The following is a 27692-nucleotide window of genomic DNA, read 5'->3' as shown; positions in this document are numbered from 1 at the left end:
AAGCCTAAGATCACCATAGACAATGCCAAGCGTCGGCTGGAGTGGTGTGAAGTTCGCCGCCAGTGGATTCTGGAACAGTGGAAATACATTCTCTGGAGTGATGAATCACGCTTCACCATCTGGCAGTCCAACAGACGAATCTGGGTATGACGGATGCCAGGAGAACGTTACCCGCCCGACTGCATAGTGGCAACTGTAAAGTTTGGTGGAGGAGGAATAATGGTCTGGGGCTGTTTTTCATGGTTCGGGCCCCTTAGTTCCAGTGAATGAAAATAGCATACAATGACATTCTAGATGATTCTGTGTTTCCAACTTTATGGAAACAGTTTGAGGAAGGACATTTCCTGTTTCAGCATGACAATTCCCCCGTGTATAAAGCGAGGTCCATACAGAAATGGTTTGTCAAGATCGGTGTGGAAGAACTTGACTAGCCTGCACAGAACCCTGACCTCCAAGCCCGTCGAATACCTTTGGGATGAATTGGAACGCCGACTGCGAGCCAGGCCTAGTCACCCAACCACAGTCCCTAACCTCACCAATACTCTTGTGGCTGAATGGAAGCAAGTCCCTGCAGCAATTTTCCAACATCTAGTGGAAAGCCTTCCCAGAAGAGTGGAGGCTGTTATCGCAGCAAAGGGGAGACCAACTCTATATTAATGCCAATGATCTCGGAATATGTTTGACGAGTCCATATACTTCCATATACTTTTGGCCATGTACTCGATATCATCTACTGTATCTTGCCTATGCTGCTCTGTACCATCACTCATTCATATATCCTTATGTACATATTCTTTATCCCCTTACACTGTGTATAAGACAGTTTTTTGGAATTGTTAGTTAGATTACTTGTTCGTTATTACTGCACTGTCGGAACTAGAAGCACAAGCATTTCGCTACACTCGCATTAACATCTGCTAACCATGTGTATGTGACAAATAAAAATTTGATTTGATGTAGTGTACTGTATTTTAGTGGAAGTCTAAACACAGATTTTTGTTTGAGTGTTATACCTGTACACATCTACAAAGATCAATGCAGTATGGTGAGTTGGTGAACATACAAATAAAAAAAATAAAAACACTTATGTTTATATATAAAGATGCTTTGTGGAGGTTTTGTTTTGAAGCCACAAACGGGTCCCCGAATCAAAGTAGCCCCATAACATCAAAGACCACCACCATACCCACATTTAAAAAAATACTGCAGAATACTATAGAATACTCTTGTACTTACTATAGAATTATATTGTATTCTGTAGTATACTATACTACTCTAGTTTCCCTTGATCATGTAGTGCTTACTGTATAATTGTGTAGTATACTGTAAAATATTATACTCCACACTATAGTATACCTCGATCATGTAGTGCTTACTATATAGCTTTTGGTAGTATTGCTGTACGGCAAATTGTATCGATATTCTAATATTAATTTGCATATGCCCTGCCCATTCCCCACCCCCATATCCCAATTTGTGCCACCGATGAGTGAGAAACCTGCATGCCAATTATAGTCTATATATTGTGTTCCCAACAGGTCAGAGAAAAGGTTAGACCCTATGAACTGAGCTGTTCAGACCCCAGCCCAACTTATAGGTTTTGGACAATTTGATCTTTTAATATTTGTCCAGTTGATTTCCTCAAGGACAAAACCTTATAAAAAGTAGATAAGTAAGATAAAACAGAAATACCATTGTAAATACTACAGGCTACTGCAGTAATGTTTGCAAAAAATACAGTAAATACTAGTCTACTGCAGTACTGCATTACTACACAAAAATACTACAGTGAATACTACGTATACTACAATCATATCAACAAAAACACTAGAGTAAACACTAGTGTTTTTTTGTGCAAACAAAAACAGTAGTTCTTTTTCCCTATGGGTATTTTACAGTAGGCATGGGGTTATTTTCTTCAAACACATCATTTTTTCAACAACACAACCAACCACTGATGTGCATGGCCAAAGAGCTCTATTGTCATCTGACAATAACACAGGTTCCAATCCAAGGGCCAATGCCGTTTAGCCAACTTCAGGTATTTTTTACACTTGTTGGATGATATTACACTAGAATGATGCAGAAAATAACCTAAAATTTCACGGTGGATCTTTGAAGTTATGGGGCTATTTTGCTTCCAATGGTCCTGGGGCCTTTGTTTATGTCAACAGCATCATTGACTTAACTCACTGCCAGGATATTTTAGCCCAAAACTTGGTTGCCTCTGCTAGAAGACTGAAACTTGGCCACAAGTGGATCTTCCAGCAAGAGAACACATCAAAATTCAGAAAGAAATGGTTAATTGACCACAAAAATCTAAATTTTGCAACGGCCATCTCAGTCTCCGGACTTGAACCCCATTGAAAACCGATTGTTTGATTCAAAGAGGACAGTCCGCAAGAGCAGACTAAAGAACATCAAGGGTCTGGAAAGATTCTGTATGGACGAATGATCTCAGATCCTTTCCAATGTGTTCTAGAATCTCATAAAACAGAGTAGGAAAAAGGCTCCGTTCCATTATCCTCGCAAGGGCAGGTATTGAAAACAGGGGTACCAATATTCACCCCCCAGCTTTTAGATCATTTGTTGTGAACTTTTTTCTGTGCTCTTATGTTAGCATAAAAAAAGATCCAATTTTTTTATTTTACAATCGCTCAGTATTTGAATTTTGTTTTTGTTGCTAATCTTTATCTCAGGTGCCAATAATTTTGGGCCTGATTAACAACGTTCGTTCAGAGGGGTAGAGTTGGAGAGTTCATTACTTTTGTTGTTGTTGCTTATTCTGTCAGATGTCTTGCTTGCTAAAGCTGGTTGGAGACTAGAAGTTTTCATTAGTCCATCAAGAGACTGAAATGTTTATTCTGCTCTGCCCCCCCTTCAAAAAAGCCACCTGCCAGCCTGTTTACTCACCCAAGCATTGTGATCTCCTCTCTCAGGCCACTGAGCACGAGTCATTTAGAACAGATGGGTGCCAAAGAGCCACAAAAAATGAATTCATTTCCTGCTGAAGAAATACCCATTTATGTTGGCATAAAAAGCATGTATAACTTACCATCTCCCTCTTCAAGTCCCCCTTCTGAGACTGACTTCCTTATCATCAACACATCTGACAAAAGTGTCAGAATTACATTGTATATGAGAAAATGTTCCATATCCTACTCCGATGTCATCATACAGTCCTTGGTCTGTATAGGTTAGAGCTATAATGTTGATCTCAGGGATGGTCAGTCATTGCATCTATAGCTCTTGTCTATACATTTGCAAGTGGTTACATTTCTCGAGCACCCATCATCTTTTTTATCCAAAATGGTAGCGGCTTTGTTTGAATTGCAGATTGCCCTTTTGAAATCGAACTGATTGTGCCTTTTATCCACAGGTCCCCGACAGGTTTCTTGAGGTGGCTGAGATCACACTACAGGAGTTTTACATTGCCATCTCTCTGGCCAGAGACTCAGACCCATCCTGGAAGAAAGTCATCTATAAGGTTATCTGTAAACTGGACAGTGACGTACCGGCTGAATTCAAAGCCCCCTTCACAACGTAGAAAGAGCCAGACAAGAGAGGAGTTTAACCCAGGATGATTGGCGCTGTATTAAAATATATATATTTCCCTGCATGTCCTTCAAAAAGCTCACCTCACAACATAGACCTTTTTTGCAATTGGATTTCCACGATTCCTCTCCTTTAAAAAAACAAAAACAAATTAGGGAAGAGGAAACTTGTAAACAAATGAGGAAACTTGTAAACAAATGCACGGGTAAGAAAAGACTCATAGTCAGAGAGGTGTGTTTAATCCTTTTATGTATACATATTCTCTCTTAGTGCCAGAGGCCTCTACTGAATGTGTGTCACTATCAATGTTGACAGTTCTGGATAAAAGCATCTGCAAAATACCATATTAACCGCAGTAGACCTACAGCTAAAATACCATATTAACCGCAGTAGACCTACAGCTAAAATACCATATTAACTGCAGTAGACCTACAGCTAAAATACCATATTAACTGCAGTAGACCTACAGCTAAAATACCATATTAACCGCAGTAGACCTACAGCTAAAATACCATATTAACCGCAGTAGACCTACAGCTAAAATACCATATTAACTGCAGTAGACCTACAGCTAAAATACCATATTAACTGCAGTAGACCTACAGCTAAAATACCATATTAACCGCAGTAGACCTACAGCTAAAATACCATATTAACTGCAGTAGACCTACAGCTAAAATACCATATTAACCACAGTAGACCTACAGCTAAAATACCATATTAACCACAGTAGACCTACAGCTAAAATACCATATTAACCGCAGTAGACCTACAGCTAAAATACCATTTTAACTGCAGTCTGGCCTTCAGCAGCCTACTAACCATGCCACAAACAGAAAGATCTGCCATGTGCAAGGGTCTGTAGTTGTGTGAATCTCTGGGCAAATTACATTTCTGTTAGACATGTGAATCAAAATGGAATTGGCCTGTCGAGCAGCGTTATCAACCAGTATATCATTTTAAAACAGGCATAATGAATTGTACAATGTGTATTTTTTTTTGCTATATCAACACGATTAACAATAATACAAGAGGCCTTGGTTCACATTTTCTTTTATACATACATCAATTGAAACAAGAATTTCGCAGGCATATTAATAAGTACCTGCAGTATGTTAGGATTATTTGATTAGATAAATCAAAATATCTGTTTTCCCAACTCTAAAGAGGACAGAAGTCAGACTGTGGCAAAGGAAAAAGACAACAGAGACAAAAATAAAAGCCACAAGAACAATATTCTTTAATATTAAAGCATGTCACAAGTGAGCTTTCTTTTTCTTCTACTCAAGACAATTTAGGTTTTTACAAAAAAAAACAATTGTTGCAATTGATGTGACATGTATACAGTCGTGGGCAAATGTTTTGAGAATGACACATTCATTTTCAAAGTCTGCTGCCTCAGTTTGTATGATGGCAATTTGTATATACTCCAGAATGTTATGAAGAGTGATCAGATAAATTACAATTAATTGCAATGTTCCTCTTTGCCATGCAAATGAACTGAATCCCCCAAAATTTCCACTGCATTTCAGCCCTGCAACAAAGGGACCAGCTGATATCATGTCAGTGATTCTCTCGTTAACACAGGTGTGAGTGTTGACGAGGACAAGGCTGGAGATCACTCTGTCATGCTGGTTGAGTTTGAATAACAGACTGGAAGCTTCAAAAGGAGGGTGGTGCTGGGAATCATTGTTCTTCCTCTGTCAACCATGGTTACCTGCAAGGAAACACGTTCCATCATCATTGCTATGCACAAAAATGGCTTCACAGGCAAGGATATTGCTGCCAGTAAGATTGCACCTAAATCAACCATTTATCGGATCATCAAGAACTTCAAGGAGAGCGGTTAAATTGTTGTGAAGAAGGCTTCAGGGCGCCCAAGAAAGTCCAGCAAGCGCCAGGATCGTCTCCTAAATTTGATTCAGCTGCGGGATCGGGGCACCACCAGTACAGAGCTTGCTCAGGAATTGGCAGCAGGCAGGTGTGAGTGCAACTGCACGCACAGCGAGGCGAAGACTTTTGGAGGATGGCCTGGTGTCAAGAAGGGCAGTAAAAGAAGCCACTTCTCTCCTGGAAAAACATCAGGGACAGACTGATATTCTGCAAAAGGTACAGGTATTGGACTGCTGAGGACTGGGGTAAAGTCCTTTTCTCTGATGAATCCCCTTTCCGATTGTTTGGGGCATCCGTAAAAAAGCTTGTCCGGAGAAGACCGCTACCATCAGTCCTGTGTCATGCCAACAGTAAAGCATCCAGAGACCATTCATGTGTGGGGTTGTTTCTCAGCCAAGGGAGTGGGCTCATTCACAATTTTGCCTAAGAACACAGCCATGAATAAAGAATGGTACCAACACATCCTCCGAGAGAAACTTCTCCCAACCATCCAGGAACAGTTTGGTGACGAACAATGCCTTTTCCAGCATGATGGAGCACCTTGCCACAAGGCAAAAGTGATAACTAACTGGCTCAGGGAACAAAACATTGATATTTTGGGTCCGTGGCCAGGAAACTCCCCAGACCTTAATCCCATTGAGAACTTGTGGTCAATCCTCAAGAGGCGGGTGGACAAACAAAAACCCACATTCTGACAAACTCAAAGCATTGCTTATGCAAGAATGAGCTGCCATTAGTCAGGATGTGGCCCAGAAGTTAATTGACAGCATGCCAGGGCAGATTGCAGAGGTCTTAAAAGGGTCAACACTGCAAATATTGACTCTTTGCATCAACTTCATGTAATTGTCAATAAAAGCATTTGACACTTATGAAATTCTTGTAATTATACTTCAGTATTCCATAGTAACATCTGACAAAAAATATCTAGACACCGAAGCAGCAAACTTGGTGGAAATTAATATTTGTGTTATTCGCAAAACTTTTGGCCATGACTGTAGAGTAACAATATATAGTTGTAAAACACTGTAGAAAAATCCCATTTCACTTCATACAGCTGAAATGAAAGACGGTTGAATGACACCGAACAAGAAAATTAAAAAGCAACATGTGAAGTGTTGGTCCCATGTTTCAGCTGAAATAAAAGATCCCAGAAATGCTCCATACACACAAAAAACGTATATTCTATAAAATGTTGTCCACACATTTGTTTACATCCCTGTTAGTGAGCATTTCTCTGTTGCCAAGATAATCCAACATGATCATTACACAGGAGCACCTTGTGCTGGGGATAAAAGGCCACTCTAAAATGTGCAGTTTTGTCCCAAAACATAATGCCACAGATGTCTCAAGTTTTGAGGGAGCGTGTAGTTGGCATGCTGACTGCAGGAATGTCCACCAGAGCTGTTGTCAGATAATTTAATGTTCATTTCTCTACCATAAGCCGCCTCCAACATCGTTTTAAATCATTTGTCAGTACGTCCACCCGGCCCCACAACGTGTGTGGTTTGCTGATGTCAACGTTGTGGACAGAGTGCCCCATGGTGGCGGTGAAGGTTATGGCAGGCTACGGACAACGAACACAATTGAATTGAATTGTTGGCAATTTGAATGCAGAGATACCGTGATGACATCTTGAGGCCCATAGTGAGGCCCGTTGTGAGGCCCATTTTTTAAAGGTATCTGTGACCAACAGATGTATATCTGTATTCCCAGTCATGTGAAATCCATAGATCAGAGCCAAATGAATTTATTTAAATGAACTAATTTCCTTATATAATCTAAGTAAAATCTTTGAAATTGTTGCATGTTGCATTTATATTTTTGTTCAGTCTAAATATCCATTAGCTACTACATATTGATTGGTAGAAATGTGCTTTGTTAGGTATTTTAGTATTAGAAACATTCTGTAACTAACCACATTTTTAATTCAATATTACTCACCTTGACGTCGCTCTGCTGAAAGTTCCAGCCATTGCCCAGGAAACGTCTAAGCTAATTGAACAAGGTCTTCAACAGGTGTTCAGGTGATATCTTCATAGCCAGCAACATCTGTTGATTGTCACTCAAAGCAGATGTTTCAGAGGCATGTAATCTAGGTCTTGTGTATCTTCAGTAAAATCGCATCACACAGCAATAGGACAATAGCTATCCCTGGGGCAAAGAGATGTATAGAGATCGCAGCGTTGTATTTGTCCCATTATGGCGTCTGTGAACGCACGGGCAGCACACCATTGAGGCCATCTCCATTTAAAAAAAATTAAGTTGTACCTTTTATCTTCTACAACTTCTGAGTAGGTAAACAAACTGAAAGGGTTATGTACCGCTACCTGGACTGTGTTGTTTGTACAGGTATAGAGACGAGGTTGGTGACGTACTGCCACCTGGACTGTTGTTTGTACAGGTATAGAGACGAGGTTGGTGACGTACCGCCACCTGGACTGTGTTGTTTGTACAGGTATAGAGACGAGGTTGGTGACGTACCGCCACCTGGACTGTGTTTGTACAGGTATAGAGACGAGGTTGGTGACGTACTGCCACCTGGACTGTGTTGTTTGTACAGGTATAGAGACGAGGTTGGTGATGTACCGCCACCTGGACTGTGTTTGTACAGGTATAGAGACGAGGTGGGTGACGTACCGCCATCTAGAGTGCGTTGTTTGTACAGGTATAGAGACGAGGTTGGTGACGTACCGCCATCTAGAGTTATGGAACATTTCCTCACAAGTATATTCATTTGTCTGATCTCTCGTGATAACCAGAATACAATTGTGTGATCCTTCCTTAACCCATAGGAAGGTCTCACCCAATTTGACTACTTCAAAATGGTGATAGTCCTCAATGGACGCTGCCCATGCTAAAACAGTTTTTTTTGGGGGCACTAAGAGTATAGACCAGTTGTTTAAATTTAAAAAGAGAAGTATGTCCTTCTATACAGTGAAACAGGTGGCAGTGCAGAGACAGCTCCTATGGGCTCTGGTCAAAAAGTAGTGCACTATGAATGGGAATAGGGAGTCATTTGGGATGCAGTCTTTGAGCTACAGTACAGAACATTTGGTACAGTATGCCATTCAACAACCATTCACAACTACAGGATACAGTGTATTCCTCTCAGATTGTCATAATTGACAATATTCACTCAACAGGATCATATAACCACTGCATGATAATCTCAGATTGACAGGTCAGAAACAAGACAGTCTGGATTATATCTGTGTAGTCAGAATTTATTTCAGTCTAATTAGCAATAGGAATAAAAGTCATGTGACGAGAATACAGAAGAAGGAGAAAGCCCCTTAGTGGAGTTAGGGCCCGGTAATGCTTGATATTGCTGACGAGAGCCTACTGTAAAAAAAAAAAAAAAAAAAAAGAGAGGTGACCATTGATGGTTTAGTTTTCTTTTTGGCTCGATACCTATCAGGAACACGTCGTTTGCCTCAGTTAGCAAGTTGATAGTGTAGAATTGCCCATTATCAGAAACTTCTAGACGTTTGGTTGTGTTTCACAAGCAAGGTGATTCTGCGTGACTGTCATGGATTGTTTATTTATTTGTAAGATCATGTAACGGCACAAAATATATACTGGACTTTCAATTCAGTATTTTATTTGTTGCAAGAAACGATGAGTGTGAACTTTCTTAAAGTTTAGGAGATTAAATTATGTGAAATGCAAATGAGGTAACAGATTTTTGAATTAAAATCAAATTAAAGACAGTGATACTATGTGGTTTGATTGAGTACTGAAAACTCATTTCATTTTGCATTACCCAACCCCCACCCCCCCCCAACACACACATGCACTGAGGCGCAAAGGGTAAGACACAGTGCAGCCTCCGTGTAGCAGTTTGAGAGTTCCTTGCTCATGGGCACAATGGCAGCCAGTGACTCAGACACCAGCAGTCCAGTTTCCACTTCCTCGCTAGGCTCGGGGCTTGAACCAAGAACCTTCCTGTTCCTGTTCCGTCACTCTAACCTATGCTACTTACTTCCTGTAACACAGTAGGGCCTTAGAGATACGAACACAGAGGGAAATGGAGGTTGTTTTTGAAATACTGAAATGTTCGTAACTTTGAAAAAAAAAAAAAGAAGAGACAAAAAAATATATCACCATAAAATTAGGTTTGTATCTTTGAGGTTCTACTGAATGTGGTCCACATGAAAACAGACATCACAGAAGACTCTCCATGACGTAGCCCATATGACCACTCACACGAGACTCTCCTGCTTGTTTTTGTGTGTGTGAAACCTTTTATTGTTTTCTTGAGTTTATTTCTTAAAATAAGCAACAGTGCTAACATACACGTAGACGTTACAGCTTGTACAGTATAAAATGAGAAGCACACTGGTGCAAAAAACAACTTACCAATCGAAAAGCATAGGACGAAAGAAAATAAAAACTACACATAATTCTAAATGAACATCAACAGAAAGCTATATCCTGTATTCTAAGAATGGAATAAACAGCTACGGATTTCCTAAACGCCGGCCTGTAGAGTGTGTCTGATATTCAGTCTGCAGACCTAGAGGAGAAAAAAAAGAGAAGAAAACTGATTGAAAAATATGCAACACATATATATATATATATAAAAAAAAGGGTAATCTGCAATTGCTACATCCATCCAAATTGACTTTTCAATTAATGATCTTACAATAACAATACATCTTCCAAAATTAGGAAAACATAATATAGACAACGGATGAAAAAAAAAAAACTGTTTTGTTACGTGTAATTAAATTGTAACAATTTAACGACACTGAGCAAAAATAAAACGTAACATGTAAACACTGTGATTAAAAAGATCCCAGAAAGGTTCCATTTGCACAAAAAAAGCTTATTCCTCTCAAATCTTATGCACAAATTTGTTTACATCCCTGTTAGCGAGCATCTCTCTTTTGCCAAGATAATATATCCACCTGAATCGGGTGGCACATCAAGAAACTGATTAAACAGCATGATCATTACACAGGTGCTGGGGACTAATGGCCACTAAAATGTTCAGTTTTGTCACAACACAATGCCACAGATGTCTCAAGTTTTGAGGGAGCGTGCAATTGTCATGCTGACTGCAGGAATGTCCACCAGAGCTGTTGCCAGAGATTTAATTGTTGCCAGTTAATTTCTCTACCATAAGCCGCCTCCAATGTTGTTTTAGAGAATTTGGCAGTACGTCCAGCTTCTTCACCTGCGGGATCGTCTGAGACCAGCAACTCGAACAGCTGATGAAACTGTGGGTTTGCACAACCGAAGAAGTTCTCCAAAAACTGTCAGGAACCGTCTCAGGGAAGCTCATCTGCGTGCTCGTCGTCCTCACCGGGGTCTTGACCTGATCGGTGTCGTAACTGACTTCAGTGGGCAAATGCTCACCTTCGATGGCCTCTGGCACGCTGGAGAAGAGTGCTCTTCACAGATGCATTCCGGTTTCAACTATACCGGGCAGATGACAGACAGCGTGCATGGAGTTGTGTGGGCGAGCGGTTTTCTGATGTTAACGTTATGTTAACGTTACCACATGGTGGCGGTGGGGTTATGGTATGGGCAGGCATAAGCTACCGACAATGAACACAGTTGCATTTTATCGATTGCAATTTGAAAGCAGAGAGATACCGTGTCGACATCTTGAGGCCCATTGTCGTGCCATTCATCCGCTGCCATCGCCTCATATGTCATCACACAGCCCGATGTCAACACACAGCCCAATGTCAACACACAGCCCAATGTCAACACACAGCCCGATGTCAACACACAGCCCAATGTCAACACACAGCCCAATGTCAAGCCCAATGTCACAGCCCAATGTCAACCCACACAGCCCAATGTCAACACACAGCCCAATGTCAACACACCCAATGCCCAAATGTCAACACACAGCCCAATGTCAACACACAGCCCGATGTTGCAATGACCTGTACACATTCCACAGGACACAATCAACAGCCTGATCAACTCTATGTGAAGGAGATGTGTCGCGCTGCATGAGGAAAATGGTTGTCACACCAGATACTGACTGGATATCCGTGACCAACAGATACATATCTGTATTCCCAGTCATGTGAAATCCATAGATTAGGGTCTAATGAATGTATTTAAATTGACTCGAGTTCCTTATATGAACTAACTCAGTCAAATCTTTGAAATTGTTGCAGGTTGCGTTTATATTTTTGTTCAGTGTAGGATGCATTCTCATTGGTCAATATTTAAGTCATTGCTTTTCTCCAAAAATAGTTACTTCATATCAAATCACATTTTGTTGGATGCTTTCACATAGAACAAATGTTTCATAACTCCCAAATTAGGGTCAAAATAACTACTAATCCCCCTCTCTCCTAACTGTAATAAACAAAGACACATCATTACATCAACGCCCCTCCAAAAAACACAACAATACTGTATCAAATTAGATGACGAATAGAATGTAATGGACATACCTATAAACCAGGAAGCAGGGGGTGAGGGCAGTGATCTTCTGTTACTAAAAATACTTAGTGCGATTGAGAGCTCTCTGAGCTATCTGTCCGCTCTGGTCGGTGATTTTCTCCCAGTCTGTTTGACCCACCACAAAGCCGATATCACGCTTGCGCTCTGCATCCTTCTGCTCTTCGAGGTCAGCCCAGCGAACCTAGACGACAGGAAGGAAAACATCCAACGGGGTCACGAGCAGGAAATGGGTCATGATTGGACGAGGTGTAGGCATGCTATGTTCATGCTAGCTAGCTGGTCTGACATTGCATTTCAAGTTAAATATTCTAGTAAAATTTGTGAAAGAGTATTTAAGGAGCACACCCAAACCACGATCAAAACCAACATTTTTCACCAATAGATAATCCAGATTTTGTGATGAATTTCTCCAGGCGCCTTGGATTATAGAGATGTTGTGACTGGCCAAACGATCACATATCTCTATAGTCAGTCAGGCTGCCATTGTAAATAAGAAGAGTTGCCTAAATAAATAAAGGTTATATAAAACAATATAATATAATAAATAAAACGCGACACGATGGAGATGTTTTGGGAAATGTTAAACAATCAAATATTTCCTGGTTTGTTAAAGAGAAACAGGTAAGGCAAGAACATAATATATAAAATACTTTACCCTCTTCTTGCCAGGCTCAGAGTGGCGAGTGGCGTAGTCGTCCGTTAGCTGAAAGTCGTCTCCCTCCCTCTTCCTCTTCCCCCCCATCACCAGGCCGTCCAGCTTGTCTGTAAGGAGAAGAGCGCTCGCCACGTCACCTCACGACCCAGCAAAAAAAATAATAAACACTATCGCTACTTCACCGGTATCGCAGGTCACCGTGACGACGATGACCTTCCTTAGATTCTGTATTATTGCCATGTTCTTTTTTTCTGTCTATAAATATTTAGAATGTTCTTTCAGAAAGGTTACATGTTGTCCGGTTTTATTACCAAGGATCCCCTCAAATCAAAGAGTCGCCTCCTCTCATTTTGATATTGACGCAAGGAGAATTGAGCACATTTTTTTTTGCCCTTCAAACTGTGTGCACAGTTTAAAGCAAGCGCAAATGGTAATTGTAAATAGGAGTTGAAGTTACTAATTTGAAATGACCTATTTTGATCACACCTGTGTGTTTTGATCAGATCATGTGTATTCAGCATGTCTGCTAAAAGGAGACTGGAAACTGTTTAGGCAACAAGTGTCAAACCTCTCTTTGGGGATCCCCAGCCGTACCATTCATTTGAACCATTCCAGAGCTAGCACACCTGATTCAACTTGCCAACTAGTAATCAAGACAATGAACTACTTAAAATCAGGTGAGCTAGTTTAGGGCTACAACAAAATTGTGAAACGTCTGGGGGGGGTCCCGACGAGAGTTTTGAAGACCAATGGCTTAGATCAAGGAGTTGAAGAGCATATCACTGTGGCGCAACAGGAACATTTTCTGGAAGCTAGAGTTATTAGTGAACATCATGTACATTAGTAAGACAGAATACCTACCTAGTTTCGCATCAGAAGTGTCCATCTCCCATTTGCTTTGTGGAATGTAACCCTAAATTATACAGAGAAGAGACTGCAACGGTTAGGCCTCGGAGCTAGGGGTCAGGAGGAGAGAGAGAGAGAGGGAGGGTGTGGGGAAGGGTTTCGGTGACGGGAGACAAGGCGTTCAAATAGTTAGGTTAATCAAACAATACCAGTACAATCACGGACACACAAAAAAATATATAAAAAAATAAATAAAAAAATAAATAAAAAATCGCAAGAATGACACGACATGAGACGGCATGAAATAGCTTTAAAAAAAGATGTTGGCATGCAAACAATGTCAGATGTCATTATGACACCTCAGTTGAGAGGACGTGCCTTCGGTATAAAGCCACGATCAAAGCATTCAGAGAAAGTTATGGCTTCAGAAGCCAGCTAGTTGATACACAAGCTAGCCTACTGCAAGAGCAACAAGTACACTTTCATTGACACCTTTTTGTGTTCATCGTAGTTCCACTTTGGTAGGACACCAAGTTGAAACAACTCATTTCATTATATTGCCTAGTTGCCCAACTAAAGAAAAATATTAGCTAGTCTACTAGTTAGGGATTAACAACACTGGTATACACAAGTTGGACCTTAACAGTCTTTGATTATGAAGTATTTTGTAAACAAATGAAGCAATAAGTGAATTCTGACTAAACTCTTCAGTTCTAAACGCCTGTTAGAAAAGAAAACAATTTCCTTAATAACAGATGCCTGTCGTGGATATAGCCATTTCCTTAATAACAGATGCCTGTAGTGAATATAGCCATTTCCTTAATAACAGATGCCTGTAGTAGATATAGCCATTTCCTTAATAACAGATGGATGTAGTGGATATAGCCATTTCCTTAATAACAGATGCCTGTAGTGAATATAGCCATTTCCTTAATAACAGATGCCTGTAGTGAATATAGCCATTTCCTTAATAACAGATGCCTGTAGTAGATATAGCCATTTCCTTAATAACAGATAGCCATTTCCTTAATAACAGGTGGATATAGCCATTTCCTTAATAACAGATGCCTGTAGTGAATATAGTCATTTCCTTAATAACAGATGCCTGTAGTGGATATAGCCATTTCCTTAATAACAGATGCCTGTAGTGAATATAGCCATTTCCTTAATAACAGATGCCTGTAGTGAATATAGCCATTTCCTTAATAACAGATGCCTGTAGTGAATATAGCAATTTCCTTAATAACAGATGCCTGTAGTGAATATAGCAATTTCCTTAATAACAGATGCCTGTAGTGAATATAGCCAATTCCTTAATAACAGATGCCTGTAGTGAATATAGCCATTTCCTTAATAACAGATGCCTGTAGTGAATATAGCCATTTCCTTAATAACAGATGCCTATAGTGAATATAGCCATTTCCTTAATAACAGATGCCTGTAGTGAATATAGCCATTTCCTTAATAACAGATGCCTGTAGTGAATATAGCCATTTCCTTAATAACAGATGCCTATAGTGGATATAGCCATTTCCTTAATAACAGATGCCTGTAGTGAATATAGCCATTTCCTTAATAACAGATGCCTGTAGTGAATATAGCCATTTCCTTAATAACAGATGCCTGTAGTGAATATAGCCATTTCCTTAATAACAGATGCCTATAGTGGATATAGCCATTTCCTTAATAACAGATGCCTGTAGTGAATATAGCCATTTCCTTAATAACAGATGCCTGTAGTGGATATAGCCATTTCCTTAATAACAGGTGAATATAGCCATTTCCTTAATAACAGGTGAATATAGCCATTTCCTTAATAACAGATGCCTGTAGTGAATATAGCCATTTCCTTAATAACAGATGCCTGTAGTGAATATAGCCATTTCCTTAATAACAGATGCCTATAGTGAATATAGCCATTTCCTTAATAACAGATGCCTGTAGTGAATATAGTCATTTCCTTAATAACAGATGCCTGTAGTGAATATAGCCATTTCCTTAATAACAGATGCCTGTAGTGAATATAGCCATTTCCTTAATAACAGATGCCTATAGTGGATATAGCCATTTCCTTAATAACAGATGAATATAGCCATTTCCTTAATAACAGATGCCTGTAGTGGATATAGCCATTTCCTTAATAACAGGTGAATATAGCCATTTCCTTAATAACAGATGCCTGTAGTGAATATAGCCATTTCCTTAATAACAGATGCCTATAGTGGATATAGCCATTTCCTTAATAACAGGTGAATATAGCCATTTCCTTAATAACAGATGCCTGTAGTGGATATAGCCATTTCCTTAATAACAGGTGAATATAGCCATTTCCTTAATAACAGATGCCTGTAGTGGATATAGCCATTTCCTTAATAACAGGTGAATATAGCCATTTCCTTAACAGGTGGATGTAGCCATTTCCTTAATAACAGATGCCTGTAGTGAATATAGCCATTTCCTTAATAACAGATGCCTGTAGTGAATATAGCCATTTCCTTAATAACAGATGCCTATAGTGGATATAGCCATTTCCTTAATAACAGATGCCTATAGTGGATATAGCCATTTCCTTAATAACAGATGCCTATAGTGGATATAGCCATTTCCTTAATAACAGGTGGATATAGCCATTTCCTTAATAACAGGTGATATAGCCATTTCCTTAATAACAGATGAATATAGCCATTTCCTTAACAGGTGGATGTAGCCATTTCCTTAATAACAGATGCCTGTAGTGAATATAGCCATTTCCTTAATAACAGATGCCTGTAGTGAATATAGCCAATTCCTTAATAACAGATGCCTGTAGTGAATATAGTCATTTCCTTAATAACAGGTGGATGTAGTAGATGTAGCCATTTCCTTAATAACAGGTGAATATAGTAGATGTAGCCATTTCCTTAATAACAGGTGAATATAGCCATTTCCTTAATAACAGATGCCTATAGTGGATATAGCCATTTCCTTAATAACAGATGCCTGTAGTGAATATAGCCATTTCCTTAACAGGTGGATGTAGCCATTTCCTTAATAACAGATGCCTGTAGTAGATATAGCCATTTCCTTAATAACAGGTGGATATAGCCATTTCCTTAATAACAGATGCCTGTAGTGGATATAGCCATTTCCTTAATAACAGATGCCTGTAGTGAATATAGTCATTTCCTTAATAACAGATGCCTGTAGTAGATATAGCCATTTCCTTAATAACAGATGCCTATAGTGGATATAGCCATTTCCTTAATAACAGATGCCTGTAGTGAATATAGTCATTTCCTTAATAACAGATGCCTATAGCGGATATAGCCATTTCCTTAATAACAGATGCCTATAGTGGATATAGCCATTTCCTTAATAACAGATGCCTGTAGTGAATATAGCCATTTCCTTAACAGGTGGATGTAGCCATTTCCTTAATAACAGATGCCTGTAGTAGATATAGCCATTTCCTTAATAACAGGTGGATATAGCCATTTCCTTAACAGGTGGATATAGCCATTTCCTTAATAACAGATGCCTGTAGTGAATATAGCCATTTCCTTAATAACAGATGCCTGTAGTGAATATAGCCATTTCCTTAATAACAGATGCCTATAGTGAATATAGCCATTTCCTTAATAACAGATGCCTGTAGTGAATATAGCCATTTCCTTAATAACAGATGCCTGTAGTGAATATAGCCATTTCCTTAATAACAGATGCCTGTAGTGGATATAGCCATTTCCTTAATAACAGGTGAATATAGCCATTTCCTTAACAGGTGGATATAGCCATTTCCTTAATAACAGATGCCTATAGTGGATATAGCCATTTCCTTAATAACAGATGCCTGTAGTGGATATAGCCATTTCCTTAATAACAGATGCCTGTAGTGGATATAGCCATTTCCTTAATAACAGATGCCTATAGTAGATATAGCCATTTCCTTAATAACAGATGCCTGTAGTAGATATAGCCATTTCCTTAATAACAGGTGGATATAGCCATTTCCTTAATAACAGATGCCTGTAGTGGATATAGCCATTTCCTTAATAACAGATGCCTATAGTGGATATAGCCATTTCCTTAATAACAGATGCCTATAGTGGATATAGCCATTTCCTTAATAACAGATGCCTGTAGTGAATATAGTCATTTCCTTAATAACAGATGCCTGTAGTGAATATAGTCATTTCCTTAATAACAGATGCCTGTAGTGAATATAGCCATTTCCTTAATAACAGATGCCTATAGTGGATATAGCCATTTCCTTAATAACAGATGCCTGTAGTGAATATAGCCATTTCCTTAATAACAGGTGAATATAGCCATTTCCTTAATAACAGATGCCTGTAGTGGATATAGCCATTTCCTTAATAACAGATGCCTGTAGTAGATATAGCCATTTCCTTAATAACAGATGAATATAGTGAATATAGCCATTTCCTTAATAACAGATGGATATAGCCATTTCCTTAATAACAGGTGAATATAACCATTTCTTTAATAACAGATGCCTATAGTGGATATAGCCATTTCCTTAATAACAGATGCCTATAGTGAATATAGCCATTTCCTTAATAACAGGTGAATATAGCCATTTCCTTAATAACAGATGCCTATAGTGAATATAGCCATTTCCTTAATAACAGATGCCTGTAGTAGATATAGCCATTTCCTTAATAACAGATGCCTATATTGAATATAGCCATTTCCTTAATAACAGATGCCTGTAGTGAATATAGCCATTTCCTTAATAACAGATGGCTATAGTGGATATAGCCATTTCCTTAATAACAGATGGCTATAGTGGATATAGCCATTTCCTTAATAACAGATGGATATAGCCATTTCCTTAATAACAGAATATAGCCATTTCCTTAATAACAGATGGATATAGCCATTTCCTTAATAACAGGTGAATATAGCCATTTCCTTAATAACAGATGAATATAGCCATTTCCTTAATAACAGGTGGATATAGCCATTTCCTTAATAACAGGTGGATATAGCCATTTCCTTAATAACAGGTGAATATAGCCATTTCCTTAATAACAGATGCCTGTAGTAGATATAGCCATTTCCTTAATAACAGATGCCTGTAGTGGATATAGCCATTTCCTTAATAACAGATGCCTGTAGTGGATATAGCCATTTCCTTAATAACAGATGCCTGTAGTGGATATAGCCATTTCCTTAATAACAGGTGGATGTAGTAGATGTAGCCATTTCCTTAATAACAGATGCCTGTAGTGGATATAGCCATTTCCTTAATAACAGGTGGATGTAGTAGATGTAGCCATTTCCTTAATAACAGGTGGATATAGCCATTTCCTTAATAACAGATGCCTGTAGTGGATATAGCCATTTCCTTAATAACAGATGCCTGTAGTGAATATTGCCATTTCCTTAACAGGTGGATATAGCCATTTCCTTAATAACAGATGCCTGTAGTAGATATAGCCATTTCCTTAATAACAGAATATAGCCATTTCCTTAATAACAGATGCCTGTAGTGAATATAGCCATTTCCTTAATAACAGGTGGATATAGTCATTTCCTTAATAACAGATGCCTGTAGTAGATATAGCCATTTCCTTAATAACAGGTGAATATAGCCATTTCCTTAACAGGTGGATGTAGCCATTTCCTTAATAACAGGTGGATATAGCCATTTCCTTAATAACAGATGCCTATAGTGGATATAGCCATTTCCTTAATAACAGATGCCTATAGTGGATATAGCCATTTCCTTAATAACAGGTGGATATAGCCATTTCCTTAATAACAGGTGGATATAGCCATTTCCTTAATAACAGATGAATATAGCCATTTCCTTAACAGGTGGATATAGCCATTTCCTTAATAACAGATGCCTGTAGTGAATATAGCCATTTCCTTAATAACAGATGCCTGTAGTGAATATAGCCATTTCCTTAATAACAGATGCCTGTAGTGAATATAGCCATTTCCTTAATAACAGGTGGATGTAGTAGATGTAGCCATTTCCTTAATAACAGGTGGATGTAGTAGATGTAGCCATTTCCTTAATAACAGGTGAATATAGCCATTTCCTTAATAACAGATGCCTATAGTGGATATAGCCAATTCCTTAATAACAGATGCCTGTAGTGAATATAGCCATTTCCTTAACAGGTGGATGTAGCCATTTCCTTAATAACAGATGCCTATAGTGGATATAGCCATTTCCTTAATAACAGGTGAATATAGCCATTTCCTTAATAACAGAGGCCTGTAGTAGATATAGCCATTTCCTTAATAACAGGTGGATATAGCCATTTCCTTAATAACAGATGCCTGTAGTGGATATAGCCATTTCCTTAATAACAGATGCCTGTAGTGAATATAGTCATTTCCTTAATAACAGATGCCTGTAGTAGATATAGCCATTTCCTTAATAACAGATGCCTATAGAGGATATAGCCATTTCCTTAATAACAGATGCCTGTAGTGAATATAGTCATTTCCTTAATAACAGATGCCTATAGCGGATATAGCCATTTCCTTAATAACAGATGCCTGTAGTGAATATAGTCATTTCCTTAATAACAGATGCCTATAGTGGATATAGCCATTTCCTTAATAACAGATGCCTATAGTGGATATAGCCATTTCCTTAATAACAGATGCCTGTAGTGAATATAGCCATTTCCTTAATAACAGGTGAATATAGCCATTTCCTTAACAGGTGGATGTAGCCATTTCCTTAATAACAGATGCCTGTAGTAGATATAGCCATTTCCTTAATAACAGATGCCTATAGTGGATATAGCCATTTCCTTAATAACAGGTGAATATAGCCATTTCCTTAATAACAGATGCCTATAGTGAATATAGCCATTTCCTTAATAACAGATGCCTGTAGTGAATATAGCCATTTCCTTAATAACAGATGCCTATAGTGAATATAGCCATTTCCTTAATAACAGGTGGATATAGCCATTTCCTTAATAACAGATGCCTATAGTAGATATAGCCATTTCCTTAATAACAGGTGGATATAGCCATTTCCTTAACAGTGCCTGATGGATGTAGCCATTTCCTTAATAACAGATGCCTGTAGTGAATATAGCCATTTCCTTAATAACAGATGCCTGTAGTGGATATAGCCATTTCCATAATAACAGGTGAATATAGCCATTTCCTTAACAGGTGGATATAGCCATTTCCTTAATAACAGATGCCTATAGTGGATATAGCCATTTCCTTAATAACAGATGCCTGTAGTGAATATAGCCATTTCCTTAATAACAGATGCCTATAGTGAATATAGCCATTTCCTTAATAACAGATGCCTGTAGTGAATATAGCCATTTCCTTAATAACAGATGCCTGTAGTGAATATAGCCATTTCCTTAATAACAGATGCCTATAGTGGATATAGCCATTTCCTTAATAACAGATGCCTGTAGTGGATATAGCCATTTCCTTAATAACAGATGCCTATAGTGGATATAGCCATTTCCTTAATAACAGATGCCTGTAGTGGATATAGCCATTTCCTTAATAACAGATGCCTATAGTGGATATAGCCATTTCCTTAATAACAGATGCCTGTAGTAGATATAGCCATTTCCTTAATAACAGGTGGATATAGCCATTTCCTTAATAACAGATGCCTGTAGTGGATATAGCCATTTCCTTAATAACAGATGCCTATAGTGGATATAGCCATTTCCTTAATAACAGATGCCTATAGCGGATATAGCCATTTCCTTAATAACAGATGCCTGTAGTGAATATAGTCATTTCCTTAATAACAGATGCCTGTAGTGAATATAGCCATTTCCTTAATAACAGATGCCTGTAGTGGATATAGCCATTTCCTTAATAACAGATGCCTATAGTGGATATAGCCATTTCCTTAATAACAGATGCCTGTAGTGAATATAGCCATTTCCTTAATAACAGATGCCTGTAGTGAATATAGCCATTTCCTTAATAACAGATGCCTGTAGTAGATATAGCCATTTCCTTAATAACAGATGCCTGTAGTGAATATAGCCATTTCCTTAATAACAGATGCCTGTAGTAGATATAGCCATTTCCTTAATAACAGGTGAATATAGCCATTTCCTTAATAACAGATGCCTATAGTGGATATAGCCAATTCCTTAATAACAGATGCCTGTAGTGAATATAGCCATTTCCTTAATAACAGGTGAATATTGCCATTTCCTTAATAACAGATGCCTGTGGTGAATATAGCCATTTCCTTAATAACAGATTCCTGTAGTGAATATAGCCATTTCCTTAATAACAGATGCCTGTAGTGAATATAGCCATTTCCTTAATAACAGATGCCTGTAGTGAATATAGCCATTTCCTTAATAACAGATGCCTGTAGTGAATATAGCCATTTCCTTAATAACAGATGGCTATAGTGGATATAGCCATTTCCTTAATAACAGATGGATATAGCCATTTCCTTAATAACAGGTGAATATAGCCATTTCCTTAATAACAGATGGATATAGCCATTTCCTTAATAACAGGTGAATATAGCCATTTCCTTAATAACAGATGAATATAGCCATTTCCTTAATAACAGGTGGATATAGCCATTTCCTTAATAACAGGTGGATATAGCCATTTCCTTAATAACAGATGAATATAGCCATTTCCTTAATAACAGATGCCTGTAGTAGATATAGCCATTTCCTTAATAACAGATGCCTGTAGTGGATATAGCCATTTCCTTAATAACAGATGCCTGTAGTGGATATAGCCATTTCCTTAATAACAGATGCCTGTAGTGAATATAGCCATTTCCTTAATAACAGATGCCTGTAGTGAATATAGCCATTTCCTTAATAACAGATGCCTGTAGTGGATATAGTCATTTCCTTAATAACAGATGCCTGTAGTGGATATAGCCATTTCCTTAATAACAGATGCCTGTAGTGGATATAGCCATTTCCTTAATAACAGGTGCCTGTAGTGAATATAGCAATTTCCTTAATAACAGATGCCTGTAGTGGATATAGCCATTTCCTTAATAACAGATGCCTATAGTGGATATAGCCATTTCCTTAATAACAGATGCCTGTAGTGGATATAGCCATTTCCTTAATAACAGATGCCTGTAGTGGATATAGCCATTTCCTTAATAACAGATGCCTGTAGTGGATATAGCCATTTCCTTAATAACAGATGCCTATAGTGGATATAGCCATTTCCTTAATAACAGATGCCTGTAGTGGATATAGCCATTTCCTTAATAACAGATGCCTGTAGTGAATATAGCCATTTCCTTAATAACAGATGCCTATAGTGGATATAGCCATTTCCTTAATAACAGATGCCTGTAGTGAATATAGCCATTTCCTTAATAACAGGTGAATATAGCCATTTCCTTAACAGGTGGATGTAGCCATTTCCTTAATAACAGATGCCTGTAGTAGATATAGCCATTTCCTTAATAACAGATGCCTATAGTGGATATAGCCATTTCCTTAATAACAGATGCCTGTAGTAGATATAGCCATTTCCTTAATAACAGGTGGATATAGCCATTTCCTTAATAACAGATGCCTGTAGTGGATATAGCCATTTCCTTAATAACAGATGCCTGTAGTGGATATAGCCATTTCCTTAATAACAGATGCCTGTAGTGGATATAGTCATTTCCTTAATAACAGATGCCTGTAGTGAATATAGCCATTTCCTTAATAACAGATGCCTATAGTGGATATAGCCATTTCCTTAATAACAGATGGCTATAGTGGATGTAGCCATTTCCTTAAAAATGGGTACGTAGAAACTTGCTCTAACTACAGTATGTTTCAAAGGACAAGAGCCAACAATAAAAACTTAACATTGTGATAAGTCTAACGTTTACACTTTGTGTTTAGGTCCAAAACTATGTATAAAAAAAAAACAATATGAATTTAGTCAATTTATCTAAGATTTTTTGTCGTAATCCCATTTATTACAGCTAGTACTAGAGCACAGCTAGTACTAGAGCACAGCTAGTATTATAGCACAGCTAGTACTAGAGCACAGCTAGTACTAGGGCACAGCTAGTATTATAGCACAGCTAGTATTATAGCACAGCTAGTACTAGAGCACAGCTAGTACTAGAGCACAGCTAGTATTATAGCACAGCTATTACTAGAGCACAGCTAGTACTAGAGCACAGCTAGTACTAGAGCACAGCTAGCACTAGAGCACAGCTAGTACTATAGCACAGCTAGTATTATAGCACAGCTTTTACTAGAGCACAGCTACAGCCCAGTTAAACAAGTCAGAAAGTACAACATCAATATAAATAGTAAAAGTAGCAAACTGAAGTGAAGCCTTCTTACACTTTTTAATATGCTACATTTTGAAATCCTCAAAATGTTAGCCTCTGATAAGGCTTAATAAATACTACTTTAAATATGCTTCAAATATTTTGATATTCAAAATCACTTACACAAAGCTACTTTGTGGCAAATGTGCTGCAAACTACATGGTGAGCCACAAAATGTAGACAGTTTTTTTTTGCCACTAGTTGGGTAAATTGTGGCAAACTTCTGGCAACAATAATATTTATTGCCAGAGGTTGTTTTCTAGCCAAAAAAGCTCAATATTGTACTGGAGTCTGTTGCAAACCTGTGGCAACAATATATATTGCCAATAGTGGCAAATAGTGTCCCGGAAGCCGTTTCTGGTGAACATGAATTCCAAGACCAGTAACCGTTGATGACCAATCAGGGGGATTGGGAAATGGAAACCAAGCTATCTAGCTAGCTAGCTACCTACCAAAGTTGTCCAGTGAGTGTCTAACTTAATTAAACTTCCTAATATACTTAAATTATGTTAGCTAATTGATGCTTGGTTAGCAATGTCATGTTTTATAGGATAGAGTGAAACATTTTGTTGATCCCAGTCTCAAATCAGTCAGCGCCACCGATTGGCTAGCGTTAAGCTAGCTAACTTTAGCAATCATATTTTTTCACAAATAATGTGAAAGCTACCTAGCTAACGATTTGCCTAAACACTTTAGGTGAATATGTTTCCTGTCTTTTAAAATCAATATGCTAGTGTCATTGTGCAGTAGCATGTTAGCTAGCACAACAGCTAAGGTAGCAACAATATGAGCTGACTTGACATCAAAGCGAGACTTCACTTTTGCAGACGGATACCCTCTCCCTACCCGTAATGTGGGAAGAGGCTGTATTGGGAGAAGGATGCATCGACACCCTGGAAAGATGTTCGGGATGCACTCAATCATACTCATTTATAACTCAAAAAAGCATGGTCTTCAAGCTTGATAAGGTAAGTAAATGCATGTACTATTCTCATAAATGTAGTCCATACTTTCATTCTTTGTAAACAATTCAATATTTAATTGCTTTAAACTAGTAGTTAGCTCATCTTCATCATGTGATGTTCCTCCTATCTTTCAGTTACAAGGGAAAAATACAGATGGAGGCCTTCAATCAAACTGAAGACAGAGAAATGTGTGTTCACCGGGTCAAGGCTTCTTACATGCATGGCTTTGAAATGTAAGTTAACAATTCATTTAGGAAATATTATATGAATTGCCATATTAGGCATAGCTCAATTTTATGTTGCTTTACTTCCACCCATATACAACTTGAGTCAGGAAGAAAAGACAACGACAGTAGTAGACAACTGGCTCTTAATGATGACATCCCCCAGTTGAGATTGAATATCATAAGTAGTTGAAATCAATTGTGTTGAGGCTTGGCTAGAGACAAATATTGTACTCTAGGAACTGTTGGCCCCACATATTTAAAAAAGGTACATTTGGTAGGCCTAAATCCATCGTTTTGTTTATATAGCATTTTATACAAGGCAGAAACATTGTTTCCTTGCTGAAAAAAATATAGAGAATGCCAAGTTTCAGTAAGAAGCTTAGCAACGTCATCAACTGATGATATCCGTCTGTTACGACATTGAATGTTTACCACATTTAATATGTTTAGTTCTCTGTGAGAAGCATTTATTCATTTAAAATTGTGTGTGATTTGGTTTTGTAGATGCATTTCAATGTTGTTAATAACACACAGTAAACAAAAAACACTTACATATTCATACTGAGTTTGCAGCAAATTTGCTGCAAACAGTAGAATGTTCGTCACAAGTTTTCCCAGAAGTTCACACAAGTTGCAATTTTACCGCAACAGTTTGCCACAAAACTAATTTGAATTGGAAAAATGAGCAAATTGGTGAAGAGTTTGACACAACTGTTTGCCAGAAGCCTGCTTTTCAGTAAGGGCAGTCACTTCCCCTACCGATATAGTGCTGACGAAATTACCACGGCATGCCGAAAATACGCTCTGACAGACAATCCCCTTGCGTCTAACCTCATCCACCAGACTGCACTCTGTCTGTATTCTGCATCAATAGGGATGAGGATACCTTGTCACTAACAACACAAAGCTAATGGAGGAGTGACTTCCAGCAGGTTTGGGGTAAATTCTATTTCAATTCAGAAAGTATACTGAAATTCCAATTCTCTTCATTGCTTTTCAATGAGGGAAATGTGGAATTTGGTTTACTTTCGGAATTGAAATGGAATTGACCCAAAAGCCTGTAGAATGATATTTCCTAATGTCCAATCCCATTCAACTTCTGAGTGAGAGTTGTTTCCTGGTGTACTGTAGCTGTAACAATTTCTAATACACTGAATAAAAATAGAAACATGTAAAGTGTTGGTCTCATGTTTCATGAGCTTAAATAAAATATCCCAGAAATGTTCCATATGTACAAAAAGCTTATTTCTCTCAAATTTTGTGCACACATGTTTATATCCCTGTTTGTGAGCATGTCTTCTTTGCCAAGATAATCCATCCACCTGACAGGTGTGGCATATCAAGAAGCTGATTAAACAGCATAATCATTACACAGGTGCACCTTGGGCTGGGGACAATAAAATGCCACTAAAATGTGCAGTTTTATCACACAACAATGCCACAGATGTCTGTGTAGTTGCGGGAGCGTGGCTGAGTGTGCAATTAGCATTCTGACTGCAGGAATGTCCACCAGAGCTGTTGCCAGAGAACTTTATGTTAATTTCTCTACCATGAGCCGCCTTCAACATCGTTTTTGAGAATTTGTCAGTACGTCCAACCGGCCTCACAACCCCAAACCACGTGTAACCACACCAGCTAAGGACCTCCACATCCAGCTTCTTCACCTGCAAGGTGGTCTGAGACCAGCCACCCGGACAGCTGATTAAACTGTGGGTTTGCACAACTAAATAATTTCTGCACAAACTGTTAGAAACCATATCAGGGAAGCTCATGTGTGTGCGCTCGTCGTCCTCACCAGGATCTTGACCTGACTGCAGTTCAGCGTCGTAACCGACTTCAGTGGGCAAAATGCTCACCTTCCGATGGCCACTGGCACACTGGAGAAGTGAGGCTCATTGTCGTGCCATTCATCCACCACCATCTCCTCGTGTCCATGACACTTCGCGGCCCCATGTCGCAAGGATCTGTACAGAATGCCTGGAAACGTCCCGGTTCTTCCATGGCCTGCATACTCAGCAGACATGTCACTCATTGAGCATGTTTGGGATGCTCTGGATCCACGTGTATGCCACCGTGTTTCAGTTCTCGCCAATATCCAGCAACTCGCACGGCCATTAAAAGAGGAGTGGGACAACACACAGGTAACAATCAACAGCCTGATCAACTTTGTGTAGGAGATGTGTCACGCTGCACGAGGTAAATGGTGATCACACCAGACACGGACTGGTTTTCTGATCCACATCTCTACCTTTTTTTTTTATATATATAGATACTGTATGAGTGACCAACAGATGCATATCTGTTTTCCCAGTCACTTAAAATCCATAGATTAGGGCTTACTGAATTTATTTCAATTGACTGATTTCCTTTTATGAACAGTAAAATATTAACAATTGTTTAGTTAAATTTTTTTTTGTAAATAGACTATCTAACGAATCATCTTAATAATAAATCGTTTTGGAAGACCTCCCCCTTGGGCGTTTCAGCTGTGATTCTGGTGCAGGTTGAGATGAAGGGGTTGATTCAATTAAAACACCTGGAAATTTAAATCCGAGTAATCAGACCAGTTATAAGGAGTAGGGCTGGATTGAAAAGGGTTTCAGGAGGAACATTTTGTTCCTTTATTTGCTAAATACATGAGAAAAACATCATGGTGCTGTTTGTAAAAAATAAAAATAGCTTCACAAATTGTTATCAACTGGGCGGTGGAAGTGCATATTATCAAGTCATATCCGTTATTTGCATCAGAAATTAGAGAACGAATGATAAAATCGTCCGGGACGATAGTGTCCTTTTTCTAGATTAATCGTCCGTTCTCTATCGGC

General features: G+C 38.6%; 1 protein-coding gene and 1 long non-coding RNA gene across 2 annotated transcripts in view; one reads left to right on the top strand and one right to left on the bottom strand.

Annotated features, from left to right (window-relative positions):
- Positions 1-7840: 7840 nt before the first annotated feature.
- The window catches only part of LOC112237191 (YLP motif-containing protein 1-like), a 56397-nt gene continuing 36545 nt past the window's right edge, over positions 7841-27692 (bottom strand). The window contains exons 20-23 of the mRNA XM_042322002.1: positions 13397-13448; positions 12536-12642; positions 11871-12061; positions 7841-9964 (exon numbers count right to left, since the gene is read on the bottom strand). Of these exons, the coding sequence (XP_042177936.1) occupies positions 11915-12061; positions 12536-12642; positions 13397-13448 (306 nt within the window). The 3' untranslated portion in view covers positions 7841-9964; positions 11871-11914. The remainder of the gene's footprint in view (positions 9965-11870; positions 12062-12535; positions 12643-13396; positions 13449-27692) is intronic.
- On the top strand, positions 17621-18113 carry LOC121846468. The gene is made up of 3 exons (XR_006083325.1): positions 17621-17678; positions 17874-17947; positions 18087-18113. It is a non-coding gene; the product is annotated as an uncharacterized LOC121846468 (long non-coding RNA).

This window comes from Oncorhynchus tshawytscha, linkage group LG05 (genome assembly GCF_018296145.1).
Source record: "Oncorhynchus tshawytscha isolate Ot180627B linkage group LG05, Otsh_v2.0, whole genome shotgun sequence".
Taxonomy (NCBI): Eukaryota; Metazoa; Chordata; class Actinopteri; order Salmoniformes; family Salmonidae; genus Oncorhynchus; species Oncorhynchus tshawytscha.
The sequence above is the reverse complement of the archived record's forward strand: the minus strand, read 5'-3'. Positions and strand labels throughout refer to the sequence as shown.